General features: G+C 41.7%; 1 protein-coding gene across 5 annotated transcripts in view; it reads right to left on the bottom strand.

Annotated features, from left to right (window-relative positions):
* The window catches only part of DIP2C (disco interacting protein 2 homolog C), a 420,860-nt gene that overhangs the window by 96,090 nt on the left and 305,541 nt on the right, over positions 1-19,229 (bottom strand). For all 5 annotated transcript variants that reach the window (XM_058183966.1, XM_058183967.1, XM_058183969.1 and 2 more), the window contains 4 exons: positions 18,363-18,572; positions 2,855-2,986; positions 2,145-2,264; positions 978-1,175 (listed from right to left, as the gene is read on the bottom strand). In XM_058183966.1, coding sequence (XP_058039949.1) covers positions 978-1,175; positions 2,145-2,264; positions 2,855-2,986; positions 18,363-18,572 — 660 coding nt within the window. The remainder of the gene's footprint in view (positions 1-977; positions 1,176-2,144; positions 2,265-2,854; positions 2,987-18,362; positions 18,573-19,229) is intronic.

The following is a 19,229-nucleotide window of genomic DNA, read 5'->3' as shown; positions in this document are numbered from 1 at the left end:
TAGAGAGAGAAAGAGAATTACTTTAGGATTAATTCAAAATGGCCTCCTTAAATTATTTCTGAATTGAAATATATAAACCGAAAATATTATGTGAGGAATATGCACATAAACACTCTCTTCTTCAAGAAATCAAGGACAGCTGTTATCTTAAATTAACTTACTTTTCTAGGGCAAAAAAACCCAGATGAATAAATGGTTAGAAGAAGATGTCATCTTCAAGAGAGGATGGAACTGCCAATATTGATCCAAACTATTATTTCTGCTGAATGCTATCAACTCTAAACTACATGATTTCCCCGGATTTTTATTCCTGTAATTGCTACAAATGGAGATGACTCACTTGAACACGAAAATTCACAGTAGTATCTTGGAACTCAACTGAAACTCACTGAATTTGGTACTCAAGATATTCTGATGTGAAAATTTTGTTTTGGTACAAAATTTGTTCATTTGTTCGATACTCAAACTAGAATTTGTTGGTGTCGGCTGCCTTGCGATTCACTACATTATTCCTAATGGGAAAATTTTGTTTGGTACTTTTTCATTTTTGATGGTCATTGCATCTCCGGAACCAATTAACAATGAGTACCGAGCTATCACTATTCCATTTCAAACATAAACTTTATTTTCAGTGTACTTTACATTTAGTTACAACCTTCTCTGTTAAATATACTCTTCAAGGGGTTCCATTCAGTTCAGTCAAACTGCATACCTATAACTTGTCTGGGGAAATCCTTAAGAAATGATCATATTTAAAGGTAAAGATAAAGGTCTTCCCTGTTCAGTTGTTTCTAATTTTAGGGGGCAGTGCTCTTCCCATTTCTCAGTACCTATTTATCTACTCACATTTTAATCCTTTCAAACTATTAATATTTAATAAAAGGCAAAAGATTTATACGATCTGAAGAGAACCGGACTATGATTTTCAGCATTCTATTATATTTCTTTTCTCAAAAGAGGAAAAAAAGATTGCTGACCGTAAGTGAGAATATATAGTGGTTTTCCATTGGTATCCATAGTGGTCAAACAAGGAGCTTTGGGAGAAATTGTTCCCCATCGTTGCAGTGCGGCTTCAAGTGAAGGAGGCCAATTCGTAACCACGCCCAGCTGCTCCCCACGCATTGCCAACATCTGAGCTCCTTCTGGCTTTGGTTGGTTTGGATCTGGTTGTTGAACTTACAAATGTGAGAGGGTGTTACTTCATTTAACTAAACTAAAGAGAAAGAGAACTAAACATTAGCTTTTGAAAGATCCCCTGAAAAGAAGATAAATGCTGCATTTGATTTCAGAATGGGGGAGCTTGCTCTGCAGAACCAATTTTGTATACTGTCCACATGTGTTGACATCAAATCCCAGAATTCACCAGTGGAACAGAGTAAAGAATATTGGTGGTTGAAATCCACAACTCTGGAGATACCCATGTTGAAGAAAACTTATAATCCTATGGGTCTATCTGGCCTATTTGAGATGTTGCAATAAATAATGATTAGATTTTAGAGAATATATTGTTGGCAAGCCCTTTCTCTATCATGTTTCTTCTTCCAGTTTAATATTTACAATAACCATGAATTTTTCAATTTGGAGGTCAATTTTCCCTCAAAGACCCTTCATAGATATCCAGATGTTCAAACTGATAGCCATGTATGAACAGTATGGTTAAAGAATGCATTTTACAAAAAATATTGAATAATGCTCTCTTTCCCAACTAATCTAAACAAAGGAAGTGAGTAGCAGTTATTAATTATGTGCAGCATGTCATAGGACAATGAAGTTATTTGTAGCTATATCACCAAATAGCAACAGCTATATCATTTAAGCTTATTTTCTGCCCAATAGAACTCTACAGCGTTCTGGGGGGGGTGTTTACTATGTAAAAGTATAATTTGCATATTGCCCCCAATTTTTCATTTTACCAGAAGAATGGAAAACTGAGTCAAATTAAGGCCTGTCAGGATTGAATTCCAGGCTGTGGGAAGAGTTTGCCTGCATTATTCTGTTTTAATCATAGCATCACTAGGGCTGCAGAATTAAATACAGAATTCAAGTAAATTTTTCTGGGGTGTTTTTTTTTTTTCCTGGCGCAAGAAATGAGTAATTTTATCAGGCCCACCCAAAATACACGCATGGAAGTCAAACTGTGCTACCTTCGAGTAATTCTTCAAAGTCATCCACAAAGAACTCTCGTAATGGTGGACGCTTGGGTCGTTTTAGAGTATTGACCAGTTGTTGGATTTTCGCGGATACTCTGCTGCTTACTGGAACTCCTGCAGGAAAATAAATCATCAAAAGCATTGAAGGGGGCGATTATGTCTACCAATTCTAGGTAGAGAACAAAAGCTTACCAATCTGAATTCAAGCTTTAAAAATCATATTAAATGATACTATACAGGAAGCAGCTTGATAGCCCTGCAGAGATACTTTGAAAAATTTCTGTCCAAGCTGGTAAATATCCAGTCACAAGCTGGGAACAATCCTGTAGTTAAACTTCACTGTGATTAAATAAACAGATGGATGAATGCTCTTCTCAAGCAGAATAGGCTTAGAATAAGCAAGACGTATTATGTCAAATTTTAATACTTTACTTCCATGGATCATTCTTCTGGATACTTCTGGAGCTACCAGTTATCCTACTTGAACCTACACAGATACAAAACACCTCAACCTTCCTCTTTCTTGACCTTTCTATACTTCAGTCATGCAGAACTTTAAATTCTTGCTAATTAAAGCATCAATTAATTAATGCCCTTTTCCTGTACATATTAATGAACAGGAATACCTCTGCTACACTATCTATCTGGCCACACTTTCCTTTCTGGAAGTCTATGCCTACCTTCTTCCCTTTTACTAGACATACCATCACCAGTTTCCATAAGTTCAGCATTTCCATATTTTGGAGCCGCTCTTGATGTTGAACCTTGTGGTCTTTCTACTTGTATTGAATGTTCAGAGGTGTAAGTGGTAACATCTGGAGGGGCAGAATGATTTTCTGAAAAAAGGAAAAAAAAGTCTCCAATTAATTTATTCAGAAATTTTCGAATAGTATTTTGGGACTCTACAATTCCTTCACCAATTTAAAAACAGTCCCTTTCATTCAGTTTTATAATTGATAAGCTTTGATTCCACTAATCCATAACATTTTATATTAGAAAAAAAGATAGAAGGTTTCCCCTGCCAAGTCGTATTTGATTCTAGGGATTGGCGCTTCTCTTCTGTTTTCTAGCTGAAGAAGTCAGCATTTTATGTCCCCACCTTTCTAACTTCTGTTTCTATTGTCTAAACATTGGTAAAATAGGTCCCATATCAAAAAAATATTCAGTTTCTTCTTTGTCCTTAATAGTAAGCTGTAAGTAGGTAACCTGTTTAACTACTTGCATTTGCATGCTTTTATACTGCTGGGTTGGCAGGAGCTGAGGCAAGTAATGGGACCTCACCCAATTGCTCAACGCTTGAGTCTTGAACATGGTGGCCAGCTTTCCAGCAGCCAAGCCTAGTGTCTTAACCGTTGCGCCACCCAAGTATATATATGTGAAAACAAATATAAATCACTGGAGGTTATTTCCACGTAGATATGGAAGGAGCTCCATGCTAAGTATTAGAGTTTGTGTTTTTTTTAAATAGCATGAAGCACTGGGTCAATATGAAATTCTTGTTAAAATCATCCAAAAAGTGAGTGGCTGCAGGAGATGGGACAGGTGGTATCAGTTATCATTTGAGAATGCCACCATGTGTCCAATAGTGAGACCTTGCTGCTGAAACTGGTATTTCCAGGTTAGCAACCTGAGTGCAGAGGCCATTCCTGATCCAGGAAAGTCTGCCAGTGAGGCACAACCTGACACTGTGCAAAGGTTCTCCTAGCCGTGATTCCTTTTTTTTGCAGACAAGCCTACGTCTTAACTGCTGTGCCATCGTGCTGCCCAAGTACACGTAAGCGGGAACAAATATAAATCACTGGGGTTATTTTTTTTATTATTTATAATTTAATTTCTATACCGCCCTTCTCCCGAAGGACTCAGGGCGGTTTACAGCCATATTTAAAAGCACAAAATACAAACAGCAAATTTAAAACAGAATTAAAACCAAATATTTAATAGGCCGAATGAAACTAAAACGTTCATAGACCGATGTAAAACCCATTTAAAATTTCGATTTAAAATTACCCTTAGGCCAGTCCCGCACGATGAAATAATAAAGTCTTAAGTTCACGTTTGAAGGTCCGGAGGTCGGGGAGTTGGTGCAACCCCGGAGGCAGCTCATTCCAAAAGGCCGGTGCCGCCACAGAGAAGGCTCTCCCCCTGGGGGCCACCAACCGACATTGTTTGGTCGACGGCACCCTGAGAAGGCCCACCCTGTGGAAGCGCACGGGTCATTGGGAGGCTATCGGTGGCAGAAGGCGGTCTCGTAAATAGCCCGGTCCTAAGCCATGGAGCGCTTTAAAGGTGATGACCAGCACCTTGAATTGCACCTGGAAGGCTACCGGCAGCCAGTGCAGGCCGCGCATATCCATTTACATATGGATGCAGAAAGAGCTAAGTTCTATACTGTACTCTACAGCCATTTTTAGAGTTTGTGCTTTTTAAAATGGCATTAAGCACTGGATCAATACGAAAATCTTGTTAAAATTATCCATAAGGTGAGTGGCCCATCATAAATTGATTTGAAACATAGCAATTTGCTACTTCTCCATTTCCAGACACAGTCCCTACATCCGTTCTTCTCCCCTATACATCTTCCATTTGCAGAAGCAACTCTGAATCAATAGCCAGCATTCTGACATCAGCAGACAATCCTCAATTTAATCTTTCCTTTCACAGCTTTCTGTACAGTAGCTCAACATGTTTTTGACATTTATTTTTTGTTCTTGGGCCACTTTTCAATTTGTACTGTTGTACCAATTTTACACACTCCTTCTTGTAAAAATCACATATTATAGTGAACAGAAGTTACTGTGTAGGAGAGTAGCCAATCTTGGGCTTTAACGAATTTTCTGTTCAGCGATCAGGAGCATCATCCTTCAAGAAGAGCTTGGTGTTGGTGCATTAGGTGCTGAAACCATTAGGAATAATTGTTATTGAGCTTAATCAAGGAGCAGCTTTTGTAAATGGAATATCTATTTTGTCATCTGAAGCTTTAAGATGACAAGCACTCAAAGTAGTAAAATCGTTATATGAAAACCATCTCAGGGGTAACCTAATCACAGCAAGCTCTTCGTTTACCAGCATTGCTGATGGCACAGAAAACCACCTGAGAGAAGCCATGTGGGAAAGGTAATAGTTTCTACAATTGATTTTTCTTCTAAGCCACCTTAAAGGGGAAGCAGAAATAAATTTCAAAGGATGTTTGATAGATATAACAGGGTTAAGCAACAGCCACCTACTCTTTGCAATTCTTTCTGGTTCATCTACATAAGCAGAGAACAAACTAGAAGGAAATGGGATTCTGCAACTTGGCAAAACTGTAGGTGGACTACTAGAGGATCCAAGCTGCTAGGCATTATGAAAGGGCAACAGTAAGATCACTAGGGATGGAAATACAAAGTTGAGGATCATCAGGTACTATATCATCAGAATTATGATGCATGCTATTTTCTGTATGATGATGCATCTTCATGTAGATGTTAAAAAGGAGTGGAGAGAACCTGAAATTTGGGCCTGAAACCTGACTGGGAGGAATCTTTTCCATCCATAATCCTCTAAAATTCCCAAATGTCCCACCTTCTACTCCATCACCCCTAAAAAGAGAAGATGGGAGATTGTGGGATTAAAAAATATTTTTAAGATCCTTATTACCCTGGAGTGTTTCATCAGCCACGGGGGACAAGGATCTTAATTTTAATATAAGGAATGTTCATTTATCTTTAAAGAATCATGTCCTTGCCATAGATCATCCACAAGTGCAACCAATGCTACTTCTGTCCCATAGCTGGATCTTCAACCCCTTGCAGAAGTAAAGGTGTCATCCTGTCCTTGCCGTAGATCATCCACAAGTGCAACCAATGGTGTCTGTGTTGCCTAAGTGGGCCTGAAATGTGACTGGAAGAAATCTTTTCCATCCATAATCCTCTAAAGTTCCCAAATGTTCCTCCTTCTACTCCATCACCCCTAAAAAGAGAAGATGGGAGACTGTGGGATTAAAAATATTTTAAGATCCTTATTACCCTGGAGTGTTTCATCAGCCACGGGGACAAGGATCTTAATTTTAATATAAGGAATGTTCATTTATCTTTAAAGAATCATGTCCTTGCCATAGATCATCCACAAGTGCAACCAATGCTACTTCTGTCCCATAGCTGGATCTTCAACCCCTTGCAGAAGTAAAGGTGTCATCCTGTCCTTGCCGTAGATCATCCACAAGTGCAACCAATGGTGTCTGTGTTGCCTAAGTGGGCCTGAACGTGACTGGAAGGAATCTTTTCCATCCATAATCCTCTAAAATTCCCAAATGTCCCACCTTCTACTCCATCACCCCTAAAAAGAGAAGATGGGAGATTGTGGGATTAAAAAATATTTTTAAGATCCTTATTACCCTGGAGTGTTTCATCAGCCACGGGGGACAAGGATCTTAATTTTAATATAAGGAATGTTCATTTATCTTTAAAGAATCATGTCCTTGCCATAGATCATCCACAAGTGCAACCAATGCTACTTCTGTCCCATAGCTGGATCTTCAACCCCTTGCAGAAGTAAAGGTGTCATCCTGTCCTTGCCGTAGATCATCCACAAGTGCAACCAATGGTGTCTGTGTCACTTAAGTGGGCCTGAAACGTGACTGGAAGGAATCTTTTCCATCCATAATCCTCTAAAGTTCCCAAATGTTCCACCTTCTACTCCATCACCCCTAAAAAGAGAAGATGGGAGACTGTGGGATTAAAAAACATTTTCAAGGCATGGCAAGTCAAGTATTCCTTAAAAGATCCTGGAAATGCCCCCTCTTGCAGTGAAGAATTTCACTGTCTGAGCCTGCCAGATCCTTATTACCCTGGAGTGTTTCATCAGCCATGGGGGACAAGGATCTTAATTTTAATATAAGGAATGTTCATTTATCTGTAAAGAATCATGTCCTTGCCATAGATCATCCACAAGTGCAACCAATGCTACTTCTGTCCCATAGCTGGATCTTCAACCCCTTTCAGAATTAAAGATGTTAAAGTCCCGGAGCCAGAAGCTCCATACATCCAAATCAACTTGGTCTTCTTTCCAGTCAAAGTTTGTTGTCCCAAAACCTCCAGGCACTAGAGAGGCCAGAAGTACCAGTTGGATCACCAGGAGTGTTGATGTACAGCTGATTATCAGCATATTGATGAAGAAATATAAAGGAATAGAAGAGAATCCCGAGCTCTTTCTCTACCACAATGGACTGAACCCCTCGTTCCTTATTAACACTCATTAGAATTGGCCTTGGAGAAAAAGGTCGAACCCACGCAAGAAGAACCAGCTCAAATTCAGCCGATGGCCCAAAAGGAAACCATGGCTGATGGTTTCAAAAACCACTGAAAAGGCAAGGAGATCAAGGATGATGCCCATCGTCATCCTGTCCTTGCCATAGATCATCCACAAGTGCAACCAATGCTACTTCTGTCCCATAGCTGGATCTTTCATCAGCCATGGGGGACAAGGATCTTAATTTTAATATAAGGAATGTTCATTTATCTGTAAAGAATCATGTCCTTGCCATAGATCATCCACAAGTGCAACCAATGCTACTTCTGTCCCATAGCTGGATCTTCAACCCCTTCCAGAATTAAAGATGTTAAAGTCCCGGAGCCAGAAGCTCCATACATCCAAATCAACTTGGTCTTCTTTCCAGTCAAAGTTTGTTGTCCCAAAACCTCCAGGCACTAGAGAGGCCAGAAGTACCAGTTGGATCACCAGTAGTGTTGATGTACAGCTGATTATCAGCATATTGATGAAGAAATATAAAGGAATAGAAGAGAATCCCGAGCTCTTTCTCTACCACAATGGACTGAACCCCTCGTTCCTTATTAACACTCATTAGGATTGGCCTTGGAGAAAAAGGTCGAACCCACGCAAGAAGAACCAGCTCAAATTCAGCCGATGGCCCAAAAGGAAACCATGGCTGATGGTTTCAAAAACCACTGAAAAGGCAAGGAGATCAAGGGTGATGCCCATCGTCATCCTGTCCTTGCCATAGATCATCCACAAGTGCAACCAATGCTACTTCTGTCCCATAGCTGGATCTTCAACCCCTTGCAGAAGTAAAGGCCAGAAGCTCCATGCGTCAAAACCAACTTGGGTTTCTTTCCAATCAAAATTTGTTGTCCCAAAACCTCCAGGCACTAGAGAGGCCAGTAGTACTAGCTGGATCACCAGGAGTGTTGATGTACAGCTGATTATCAGCATATTAATGAAGGAATATAAAGAAATAGAAGAGAATCCCGAGCTCTTTGTCATATCACAATGGACAGAACCCCTCGTTCCTTATTAACACTCATTAGGATCGGCCTTGGAGAAAAAGGTCGAACCCACGCAAGAAGCCCAGCTCAAATTCAGCCGATGACCCAAAAGGAAACCATGGCTGATGGGTTCAAAAACCACTGAAAAGGCAAGGAGATCAAGTATGATGCCCATCGTCATCCTGTCCTTGCCATAGATCATCCACAAGTGCAACCAATGCTGTCTGTGTTGTCTAAGTGGGCCTGAAACATGACTGGAAGAAATCTTTTCCATCCATAATCCTCTAAAGTTCCCAAATGTTCCTCCTTCTACTCCATCACCCCTAAAAAGAGAAGATGGGAGACTGTGGGATTAAAAAACCATTTTCAAGGCGTGGCAAGTCAAGGATTCCTTAAAAGATCCTGGAAATGCCCCCTCTTGCAGTGAGGAATTTCACTGTCTGAGCCTGCCAGATCCTTATTACCTTGGAGTGTTTCATCAGCCACGGGGGACAAGGATCTTAATTTTAATATAAGGAATGTTCATTTATCTGTAAAGAATCATGTCCTTGCTATAGATCATCCACAAGTGCAACCAATGCTACTTCTGTCCCATAGCTGGATCTTCAACCCCTTGCAGAAGTAAAGGCCAGAAGCTCCATGCATCAAAACCAACTTGGGTTTCTTTCCAATCAAAATTTGTTGTTTCAAAACCTCCAGGCACTAGAGAGGCCAGTAGTACTAGCTGGATCACCAGGAGTGTTGATGTACAGCTGATTATCAGCATATTAATGAAGGAATATAAAGAAATAGAAGAGAATCCCGAGCTCTGTCATATCACAATGGACAGAACCCCTCGTTCCTTATTAACACTCATTAGGATCGGCCTTGGAGAAAAAGATTGAACCCACGCAAGAAGATGCCGCCCAGCTCAAATTCAGCCGATGGCCCAAAAGGAAACCATGGCTGATGGTTTCAAAAACCACTGAAAAGGCAAGAAGATCAAGTATGATGCCCATCGTCATCCTGTCCTTGCCATAGATCATCCACAAGTGCAACCAATGCTGTCTGTGTTGCCTAAGTGGGCCTGAAACATGACTGGAAGAAATCTTTTCCATCCATAATCCTCTAAAGTTCCCAAATGTTCCTCCTTCTACTCCATCACCCCTAAAAAGAGAAGATGGGAGACTGTGGGATTAAAAAACCATTTTCAAGGTGTGGCAAGTCAAGGATTCCTTAAAAGATCCTGAAAATGCCCCCTCTTGCAGTGAGGAATTTCACTGTCTGAGCCTGCCAGATCCTTATTACCCTGGAGTGTTTCATCAGCCATGGGGGACAAGGATCTTAATTTTAATATAAGGAATGTTCATTTATCTGTAAAGAATCATGTCCTTGCCATAGATCATCCACAAGTGCAACCAATGCTACTTCTGTCCCATAGCTGGATCTTCAACCCCTTGCAGAAGTAAAGGCCAGAAGCTCCATGCATCAAAACCAACTTGGGTTTCTTTCCAATCAAAATTTGTTGTCTCAAAACCTCCAGGCACTAGAAAGGCCAGTAGTACTAGCTGGATCACCAGGAGTGTTGATGTACAGCTGATTATCAGCATATTAATGAAGGAATATAAAGAAATAGAAGAGAATCCCGAGCTCTTTGTCATATCACAATGGACAGAACCCCTCGTTCCTTATTAACACTCATTAGGATCGGCCTTGGAGAAAAAGATTGAACCCACGCAAGAAGATGCCGCCCAGCTCAAATTCAGCCGATGGCCCAAAAGGAAACCATGGCTGATGGTTTCAAAAACCACTGAAAAGGCAAGGAGATCAAGGATGATGCCCATCGTCATCCTGTCCTTGCCATAGATCATCCACAAGTGCAACCAATGGTGTCTGTGTCACCTAAGTGGGCCTGAAACGTGACTTGAAGGAATCTTTTCCATCCATAATCCTCTAAAGTTCCCAAATGTTCCACCTTCTACTCCATCACCTAAAAAGAGAAGATGGGAGACTGTGGGATTAAAAAAACATTTTCAAGGCGTGGCAGGTCAAGGATTCCTTAAAAGATCCTGGAAATGCCCCCTCTTGCAGTGAGGAATTTCACTGTCTGAGCCTGCCAGATCCTTATTACCCTGGAGTCTTTCATCAGCCATGGGGGACAAGGATCTTAATTTTAATATAAGGAATGTTCATTTATCTGTAAAGAATCATGTCCTTGCCATAGATCATCCACAAGTGCAACCAATGCTACTTCTGTCCCATTGCTGGATCTTCAACCCCTTGCAGAAGTAAAGGTGTTAAAGTCTTGGAACCAGACATCCTGTCCTTGCCGTAGATCATCCACTAGAGAAACCAATGCTGTTTCTGTCCCATAACTGGACTTGAAATCTGACTGGAAGGAATCCATTTCATCCAGGATCTTTTAAATTTGCAAAATATTTCACCTTTAATTAGACTGGATAGAGGTTGTCCAGATACGTGATGTTTATTTAAGGAGGGGGCAAACCAAGTTCTCCTTAAAAGGGTTTGGGAATATGCCCTCCTGCAGTGAGAAGTGGATCTCATTCCTGCCTGGACCCACCTTCTAGTCGTTGTCCTGGAAGGTTTCACTAACCAGGAGAGACAAGGATCTAATTGATAAATGGTTGCACTGACAATCTTGAAAACCAAATCCAACAAAATAGAGCTGTTCCCTGATGACCAAGCAAGTCCTTTCCCCAGGCATTATAAATGGACCTCTACTGGGTATGGGTTCAACTAGAATGAATCTTAGTGATTTGTCCATTAGGTATTGAACAAATTACTCTGCATGGCCCTGAAGATAATCAATCAAGCCTTCTGTCTAGGAAGGAAACAAGTGGTCCAGAACAAAGTTGCTGGGTGACAGTGCAGATGCCATAAAGGCAGAGAAATAATGCTGCTTTGCTGTTCTTTCTGCCCTGAGATAGCCTCTAAATCATGTCCAATCAGAATCATCCCTCATTTTCTTCCAACACTGTCCCAGGCATTTATTAACCCTTTTTAGAACCCATAATTCCTCTATGAATGACAGGGATCATCGGGAATGATGGCTCAAGAGAGGCTGCACAGTATAATCCTGTGCAAAACCTTGGCCACTCTTTGATTCCAGTTATGAAGGCTTCAACGGGGCCATACAGCAAACCTCTGTGATATCTCCCACTTCCATCCGCAACCCATTTGGGTCCATTAGTCTCTGGGGGGTGGAACACTCCCTGTGAAGAGAGGTGATATAGGAGAGTCTCAAGGATATCGGGGCATGATCTCACTATGATAGGGAATGTTCAATTGCCATTGCTTCAAAAGGAACTTATGTCTTATGTGACCACTGTCCTGAGTCAGGTCTGTGATTATCTGAGATAGATCCATGGTCATAAACTTCTGTGCGCTTCCGAGGTCGAACCCAGAAATGGCAGATTGAAATTTCCCAGAACTGTATATACTGGCAATGATCTCAAGTGATTCTATGAGCCCAGATTCAGAAACAAGGTCTCACAATCAGAAACTTGGGAAGCAAGATCTTTAAAGGCCATTGCGGTTGCCTTCCCTTGTAAGGACCTGTCCTCTGGGCTCTGGCTCTTGTAGCATCCCATGCTCATTATCCCTGTAATGTGATGTCCTGCCACATGTCCACCAAGGTGATTGTCCTCCTCTGCCCTGGTCTCTCTCCTCATAGAGCCAAAGGCTCTGACATCCTCCTCCAGCCATTCTTATTCTTCTCCCAGGCATCCTGGGGAAGACAGATGAGGGAGGAAGTCCCACATAGTGCTATAGCTTAAACTCCCAGTACCAAGATTCCCCTCCTCCTGTTAACCCCCAACGTTCACATTGTCTTCTGCCTTGGATTGGTTCTTCTCACTGGCCTGCCAGGTGCAGAACTAACGTGGGGGAGGAAAGGGCTACAGACATCCACACTAGCCACACTAGCTAGTTCTAAACTCTCTTCCTAGGAGCAAGCTCTCAGGGACTTTGAGGCCCTAATTCTTAATCCTTCTTTAAAAACACTCAAGAGAAATCCGTTCTTTTCCTACAGCTGTTTCTTGGAAGAGAATAAAAAGAGTGGGAGAAAAAGAATAAGGAAGTTGTCCAATTCTGGACTTATAGTGTACCTCTGATAGGAAATGATGGAATCAACCGATCCATGACTAACTTTCTCCAGTAGCTAGACCTAGTTTTGAGCATGCATAGCATCTACTCCTTTTTTAAAAAAAATATATACATTGGGAAACAGAGACCTAAATCTATAGATTCTGGATATGCTTTACAAAGGCATAACCACAAAGAACTACATTTTAAAGAAAGAATTAGTAGCCCCAAACCATGCTGAGAAAAGCATCTTCCACTGGAAGAATTCAGAAGCTCCAGTAAGGAAAATTAAGTTGTTTCAGAAGAAAAATGACTCTGATCAACATGTGTTGGAAGTAAATATAGGAATAGTAACAGCTGCAAAACTTCAAAATCCCTGATCCCTTAGAAGATTATTAATTTATTTTGCCCTATCATCCTGTCCCTTTTAGCAAATTCACACCAGGAGCCTCCAAGTTCAGCAGCTGTTCTCCAACAAAAAGTCAACAATGGATCTGCTACTGCTTCAAAACTGGCCGTTGTTGTCAAATAATACAACTTAAAATCACATACTAGAATTATAATTTTGATACTCTTTGGCTACACAGCAGTCTGTCCTTTCACGTTGACTCTAATCAATGGCACTAGTGAAATGATAATGTTAAATAACCACATCCAAAATGGATGCTATCCAGATTGATTGATTTACAAGAGCAGTATGTCTTTTCATTATGCCAAATAATAATAATAATAATAATAATAATAATATTTTAATTTGTATACCGCCCTTCTCCCGAAGGACTCAGGGCGGTGAACAGGCAGATAAAATATAAATACACACAGTAATTAAAAACATCCCTTAAAAAACTAATTCAAATGCCCAAAAATGTTAAAAAACGTACTCCCCCGTAAAATAACAAAATTTTAAAAACCCATCCAATAAAAATAAAAATCAGGCTAGTCCAGCCATACGAAATAAATAAGTTTTAAGTTCGCGGCGAAAGGTCCTAAGGTCAGGTAATTGTCGAAGTCCGAGGGAAGTTCATTCCACAGGGTCGAGCTCCCACAGAAGGCCCTCCTGGGGCCGCCAGTCGACACTGTTTGGCTGACGGCACCCTGAGGAGTCCTCTCTGTGGGAGCGTGCGGACGATGGGAGATAGAAGCCGGCAGTAGGCGGTCCCGTAGATAGCCGGTCCTAAGCCATGGAGCGCTTTAAAGGTGGTAACCAATACCTTGAAGCGCACCCGAAAACAACAGGTAGCCAGTGCAGTCTGCGCAGGTTAGGTGTTATGTGGGAGCTCCGTGCCGCTCCCTCAATAACCCGCGCAGCCACGTTCTGAACTAGCTGAAGTCTCCGGGTGCTCTTCAAGGGGAGCCCCATGTAGAGAGCATTGCAGTAGTCCAGGCGAGAGGTAACGAGAGCATGAGTGACTGTGCATAAGGCATCCCGGTCCAGGAAGGGACGCAACTGGCGGATCAGGCGAACCTGATAAAATGCTCTCCTGGAGACGGTTGCCAAATGGTCTTCAAAGGACAACCGACCATCCAGGAGCACGCCCAAGTTGCGTACCTTCTCCATCGGGGCCAATGATTCACCCCCGACAGACAGCCGCATCTGCAGCTGACTGTACCGAGGTGCCGGCATCCACAGCCACTCCGTCTTGGAGGGATTAAGTTTGAGCCTGTTCCTCCCCGGCGGATGGTGGGGGTGCACAATATATATATGCCACCTTTCAAAAAAATGTTGTGTGCCCACACCCACAGAACTTTCTCCATGGGGAATAGTCTGCTATTCCATTCTTGCATACTTTCTTTGCCTCTGGGTTCTTGTTTAAATAGGGAATTCAATTTCTATAGTTCAAACACACGCCATCTAAAACTCTCTTCCAAAGCTGTTGTGTAGTCCCAACCACTAATCCTCTAGCTATCTTCCTCTGCCTCTAGATGTCTCCTTTAAGTTACAGCTCACAAATAGCCATTTTGGTGACAAAGTTCCTTTGTTCTCAAATGCTTTGATACGTGAAGGTCAATTTTCCAAGATTTTCCCTTAATTGTATTTATTTATTTTACAGATTCTTATTTCCTATTGATATCTTTAACATTCCATAAATTTAAAACAGAGGGATTTCAGATATTCGCATAAAAAACAGTTCAATAGTTTCTTTTACTTTTTTCTCCTATTTCTTTAGTTTCCAATATAATCCGTTAAGGCTTCCAAGAATCTCCAAACCATTGTTTAGTTAGAAAAAAATTGTTTTCCTTTTCTTTATTTAAATGGGGCTCTGCTTCCATTCCAAGCCCTATCTTCTCTCTTTCTCTTCCCAAATGTGTATTCTCCAAACTGACTTTCACTTGTTATTCAATTAGCCGCCAATCTACAAATTCTCCCCAAAGCTTGTGCCTATTTAAAATTCTTATTTTTTTCTTCGTGAGATCATCATTCACCCAACTTCAACAATTCGTTTCTTGATGCTTCTTCTTCCTGCCCACTCTTAGGGCCGCCGCGGCTTTGGTGCAGCTGCCAAGATGGACTATGGTGCTGCATTCCTCCCCGCTGGGTTGAGGGAAAAGATCCGGAGCTACAGGGAGTTTGCCATCTCCCCGTTTGCTCCGGCAGCTCCCCCACTCTTCACTGCCTCTTCGCTTTAAAGGTGGTAACCAACACCTTGAAGTACATCCGGAAGACCACAGGCAGCCAGTGCAGCTTGCGCAGGAGAGGTGTTAGAGGTGGCTCCCTCTATCACCCACGCAGCTGCATTCTGGACCAACTGAAGCCTCCGGGGACTCTTCAAGGGGAGCCCCACGTAGAGAGCATTGCAGTAGTCCAGGCGAGAAGTGACGAGAGCATGAGTGACTGTGCATAGGGAATCCCGGTCTAGAAAGGGCACAACTGGCGAATCAGGCGTACCTGATAAAAAGCTCTCCTGGAGACGGTCGTCAGATGTTCTTCAAAGGAAAACCGCCCATCCAGGAGAACGCCCAAGTTGCGCACCCTCTCCATCGGGGCCAGTGATTCACCCCCAACAGTAGCCACGGCTGCAGCTGGCTGTACCGGGATGCCGGCATCCACAGCCACTCAGTCTTGGAGGGGTTGAGCTTGAGCCTGTTTCTCCCCATCTAGACCCGCATGCCTCCAGACACCGGGACAGCACTTCGACAGCTTCGTTGGGGTGGCCTGGGGTGGAAATGTAGAGCTGAGTGTCATCAGCGTACAGTTGGTAACTCACCCCAAAACCACTGATGATCTCACCCAGCGGCTTCATATAGATGTTGAACAGGAGAGGCAAGAGAACCACCCCCTGCAGCATCCCACACATGAGGCGCCTCGCGGTCAATCTCTGCCCTCCTGCCAACACCGTCTGCGACCGGTCGGAGAGATAGGAGGAGAACCACCAAAAAACGGTGCCTCCCACTCCCAAACTCCCCAGCCGGCGCAGCAGGATACCATGGTTGATGGTATCGAAAACCGCTGAGAGATCCAAAAGGACCAGGGCAGAGGAATAACCTCTGTCCCGAGCCCTCCAGAGATCATCAACCAACGCGACCAAAGCCGTCTCTGTGCTATACCCAGGTTGAAAGCCGGACTGGAATGGATCCAGATAGACCGTTTCATCCAGGTACTGGGGTAACTGACATGCCACCACACTCTCAACAACCTTCGCCACGAAGCGAAGGTTGGAGACAGGACGGTAGTTTCCCAAAACAGCTGGGTCCAGGGAAGGCTTCTTGAGGAGGGGCCTTACCACCGCCTCTTTCAAGGCGGTAGGAACAACACCCTCCATCAAAGAAGCGTTAATAATCCCCTGGAGCCAGCCTTGTGTAACCTCCTGTGTGACCAGCACCAACCAGGAGGGACACGGGTCCAATAAACATGTGGTGGCATTCAGCCTTCCCAGCAGCCTGTCCACGTCCTCAGGAGGACATCCTCACTGAATAGTCACTGATAGTTCCCACGTCCTCACTGAATAGTCCCCACGTCCTCACTGAATAATCACTGATAGTTCTCTCTGTAGTTCATGAAGACTTTAACATTGACCAAAAGAAAGTTGGTGGAAGGGGCTTCCCCAATTTAATAAAGCTTCAGGGATGAATAGCCACATGCTATAATTGTAATTTAGGAATTTTCTTGAAAAAAACGTACTGAATTTAAATGGTATTTATGGAAGACATAGCTTAACTCAGGGGAAAATCCCAGAGAATGATAGTTCACAATTTCTTCACTAAGTCAAACAAAACCAATGTCTATTATCAAACAGAGTCTAATAATACTTATTTTTTCACTTCTATCTTCAGTGAGCTTGCTCGTAGTTCTTTTGTGTGAGTGCTTCTTCCTTATAATGATCCTTTAGCAAGCCACTGACTTCCACCTTAACTTCTAATTTACCAATAAGGGATTAGCAGGTAACAAGTAATGTGTTAAAAGTGCTTTTCTTCACTTGAAAGGTGCTCCAATATTAAAGTTATCATCAGTAGCAGCAAAAAGGCAAGCTATTTCTGCTCAGGCTTTGACCATCTTTTAGGATGGGTGCACCACAATGCAAGAAAGAAACATGACATTAAAGGTCTCAATAACCTTGCACAAAATTATTGGCACTCCAGGCCCTGTTCATATTTCACATTATGGTCTCCACTCAACCTCCCAAGACTCCCTGTTGGGGATAATATATTATCTAAAGAAGTGAACAATATTTCACATGGGGTTTAGAAGGTTAGATTCCCCTTGTGTTCAGATTGGAAGTTTCCTCTTCGCAGTCAGAGGTGGCGAGTGCTTTCTTTTAAACATTCATATTGATCACAATTAGTACTTTCAAAATGCAATGACTTGTTATAATGAGGCACTTCCCACTGGCAGGGTAGCCTATAAAATATATTTCTTTAATGGAAACATGAACATTTGCACATTTTTGTCATTAATAGTACATTGTTATTCCTGATTAATGTTGTGGAGACAACACATTGATGCCTTATTTTGCTTTAAAACATGAATGAAGTGTTCTAGTTTATCCATGCATTACTGACTGGTTGGTTTTCCTCAACCTCCTATTTCGCAAGCAGTAATACAGTCAACATGAGTTACACTCCCTTAATATTAGCAATCCATACTTTGAGAACAGGAGGGTTCTCAGTTCGTGCAATTGTGTTCTCTTCCAGCATTGGCAAACTGATTTACTCCTAAGGCTTTCATGAATAGGTATCTTCTTATCATGCCATCAAACTGAGAAGGTCATCTCTAAATATCTAGTTACGATCCAATTAAGAAATGTAAAAACTAGTTGGCTTTAATCTGTCATGCTAACCCATAATTCTCTTTAGTTGCAAATTTTCAAACTACAGGAATATATGCCTTGCAAATTAGAGTTATAGCTGGTTACGGTTCATGAAACTGTCTTGATTACAACATTTAATAATTTCATGCCTTTGATAGAACATGTATCCTCCCCAAACAAACATGCCATTAAATAATTGATTTATCCAGTTTTGTATTATTAAAAAATATTTAATATTGCATGATAAAGTTTTGCCTTAAGAAAGGAACTCTTCCACTCATTGCTGGCTTTTTTGAAAGAATGTGACCTTCAGTTAAAAGTATCAGTGAACTATTGTTTTAAAAGGTGGGTGGGAGAGGAAGCAAAGAATTTCTGGTCTGAATGGTGTTCCAAAGTTAAAGGAAAGGGAGACAACCTTAAAAAAAAAAAGAATATTTTAACACATCTGGCACTGATGAACGTCTACTGAGTGTCCTTGAAAATGCATTTTTGAATGTTTCTCCCAGAGTGGGATGCTTTTCCTTCAAAATTACATTGTGTTTTGAAGTATTTGAAACAATACCCTTAAATATAATTAATTAACAGATAAGAACTATATGTAAAAAAAGGGGGTGCATACATACCTATATGAGTTTGTGACATAACATCAGCTAGCCTATGTGCAGCCCCACTGCCACCACTTTGGGTTGAGGATGAAGAAGTGGTAGATGTGGTTGAGCCATGGATGGCTTGACTGATCCAGTGCTCCATATTTATACTCCCTTGGCTTGAGGTTGGTGTTCCCTGGGAATCGCCTTGCACGGAACCTTCATCTTCAGAGCCAGAGGAGGTATCTAGTATGGCAGACAAATGCATGACAGATAACCCGGGGCTAAGATTTTATGTTGCTGTATTCAGACACTGACCCAAAGCCAAAGAGTTCAGTTCAAATTGCAGTGATGTCCAAGAAATTTGCAAAACAATTCAGGTACCAATTTCTGTTGAGCTAGGGGTTTATGTAGTTGGCATAACTTCAAATATACTGATGTAACCATGCAAGAAAATTGAGTCATTACAATAATTTTCTCCAACCTGGTATTCTCTAGATATCTTGATTTAGAAGTTATATCAAAACAAGCAATGTTGTTCGTACTATTCATAATTTAGTCAGAATCATTGCTTTATTCTAAAAGCATTTCCATTCCCAAAGTAGCAATTCTCTAACATTAGTAACAGGATGCAATAAACACCAGATGCTATAAAAGCTACAGCACAAGAATATCTGGTTTGGCCACAGTGGGAACTCAAAATCTTGAACTAAATGGACTTTGTTTAATATGGCAGAATTAAGTGAATATCACAGAGCAACAGAAACAACACTACAAAAATCTCCTCATATTCCTTATGGTTATTTCGGAGAACATCTCAAAATACTTGCAAAGTGAGAGGAACATGGGCCTAGAATAGGCAGACAATATGTGTCAATTTCAGTAAAGGAATGGAGAAAATCC

Source organism: Ahaetulla prasina, chromosome 4 (assembly GCF_028640845.1).
Source record: "Ahaetulla prasina isolate Xishuangbanna chromosome 4, ASM2864084v1, whole genome shotgun sequence".
NCBI classification, from domain to species: Eukaryota; Metazoa; Chordata; class Lepidosauria; order Squamata; family Colubridae; genus Ahaetulla; species Ahaetulla prasina.
The sequence above is the reverse complement of the archived record's forward strand: the minus strand, read 5'-3'. Positions and strand labels throughout refer to the sequence as shown.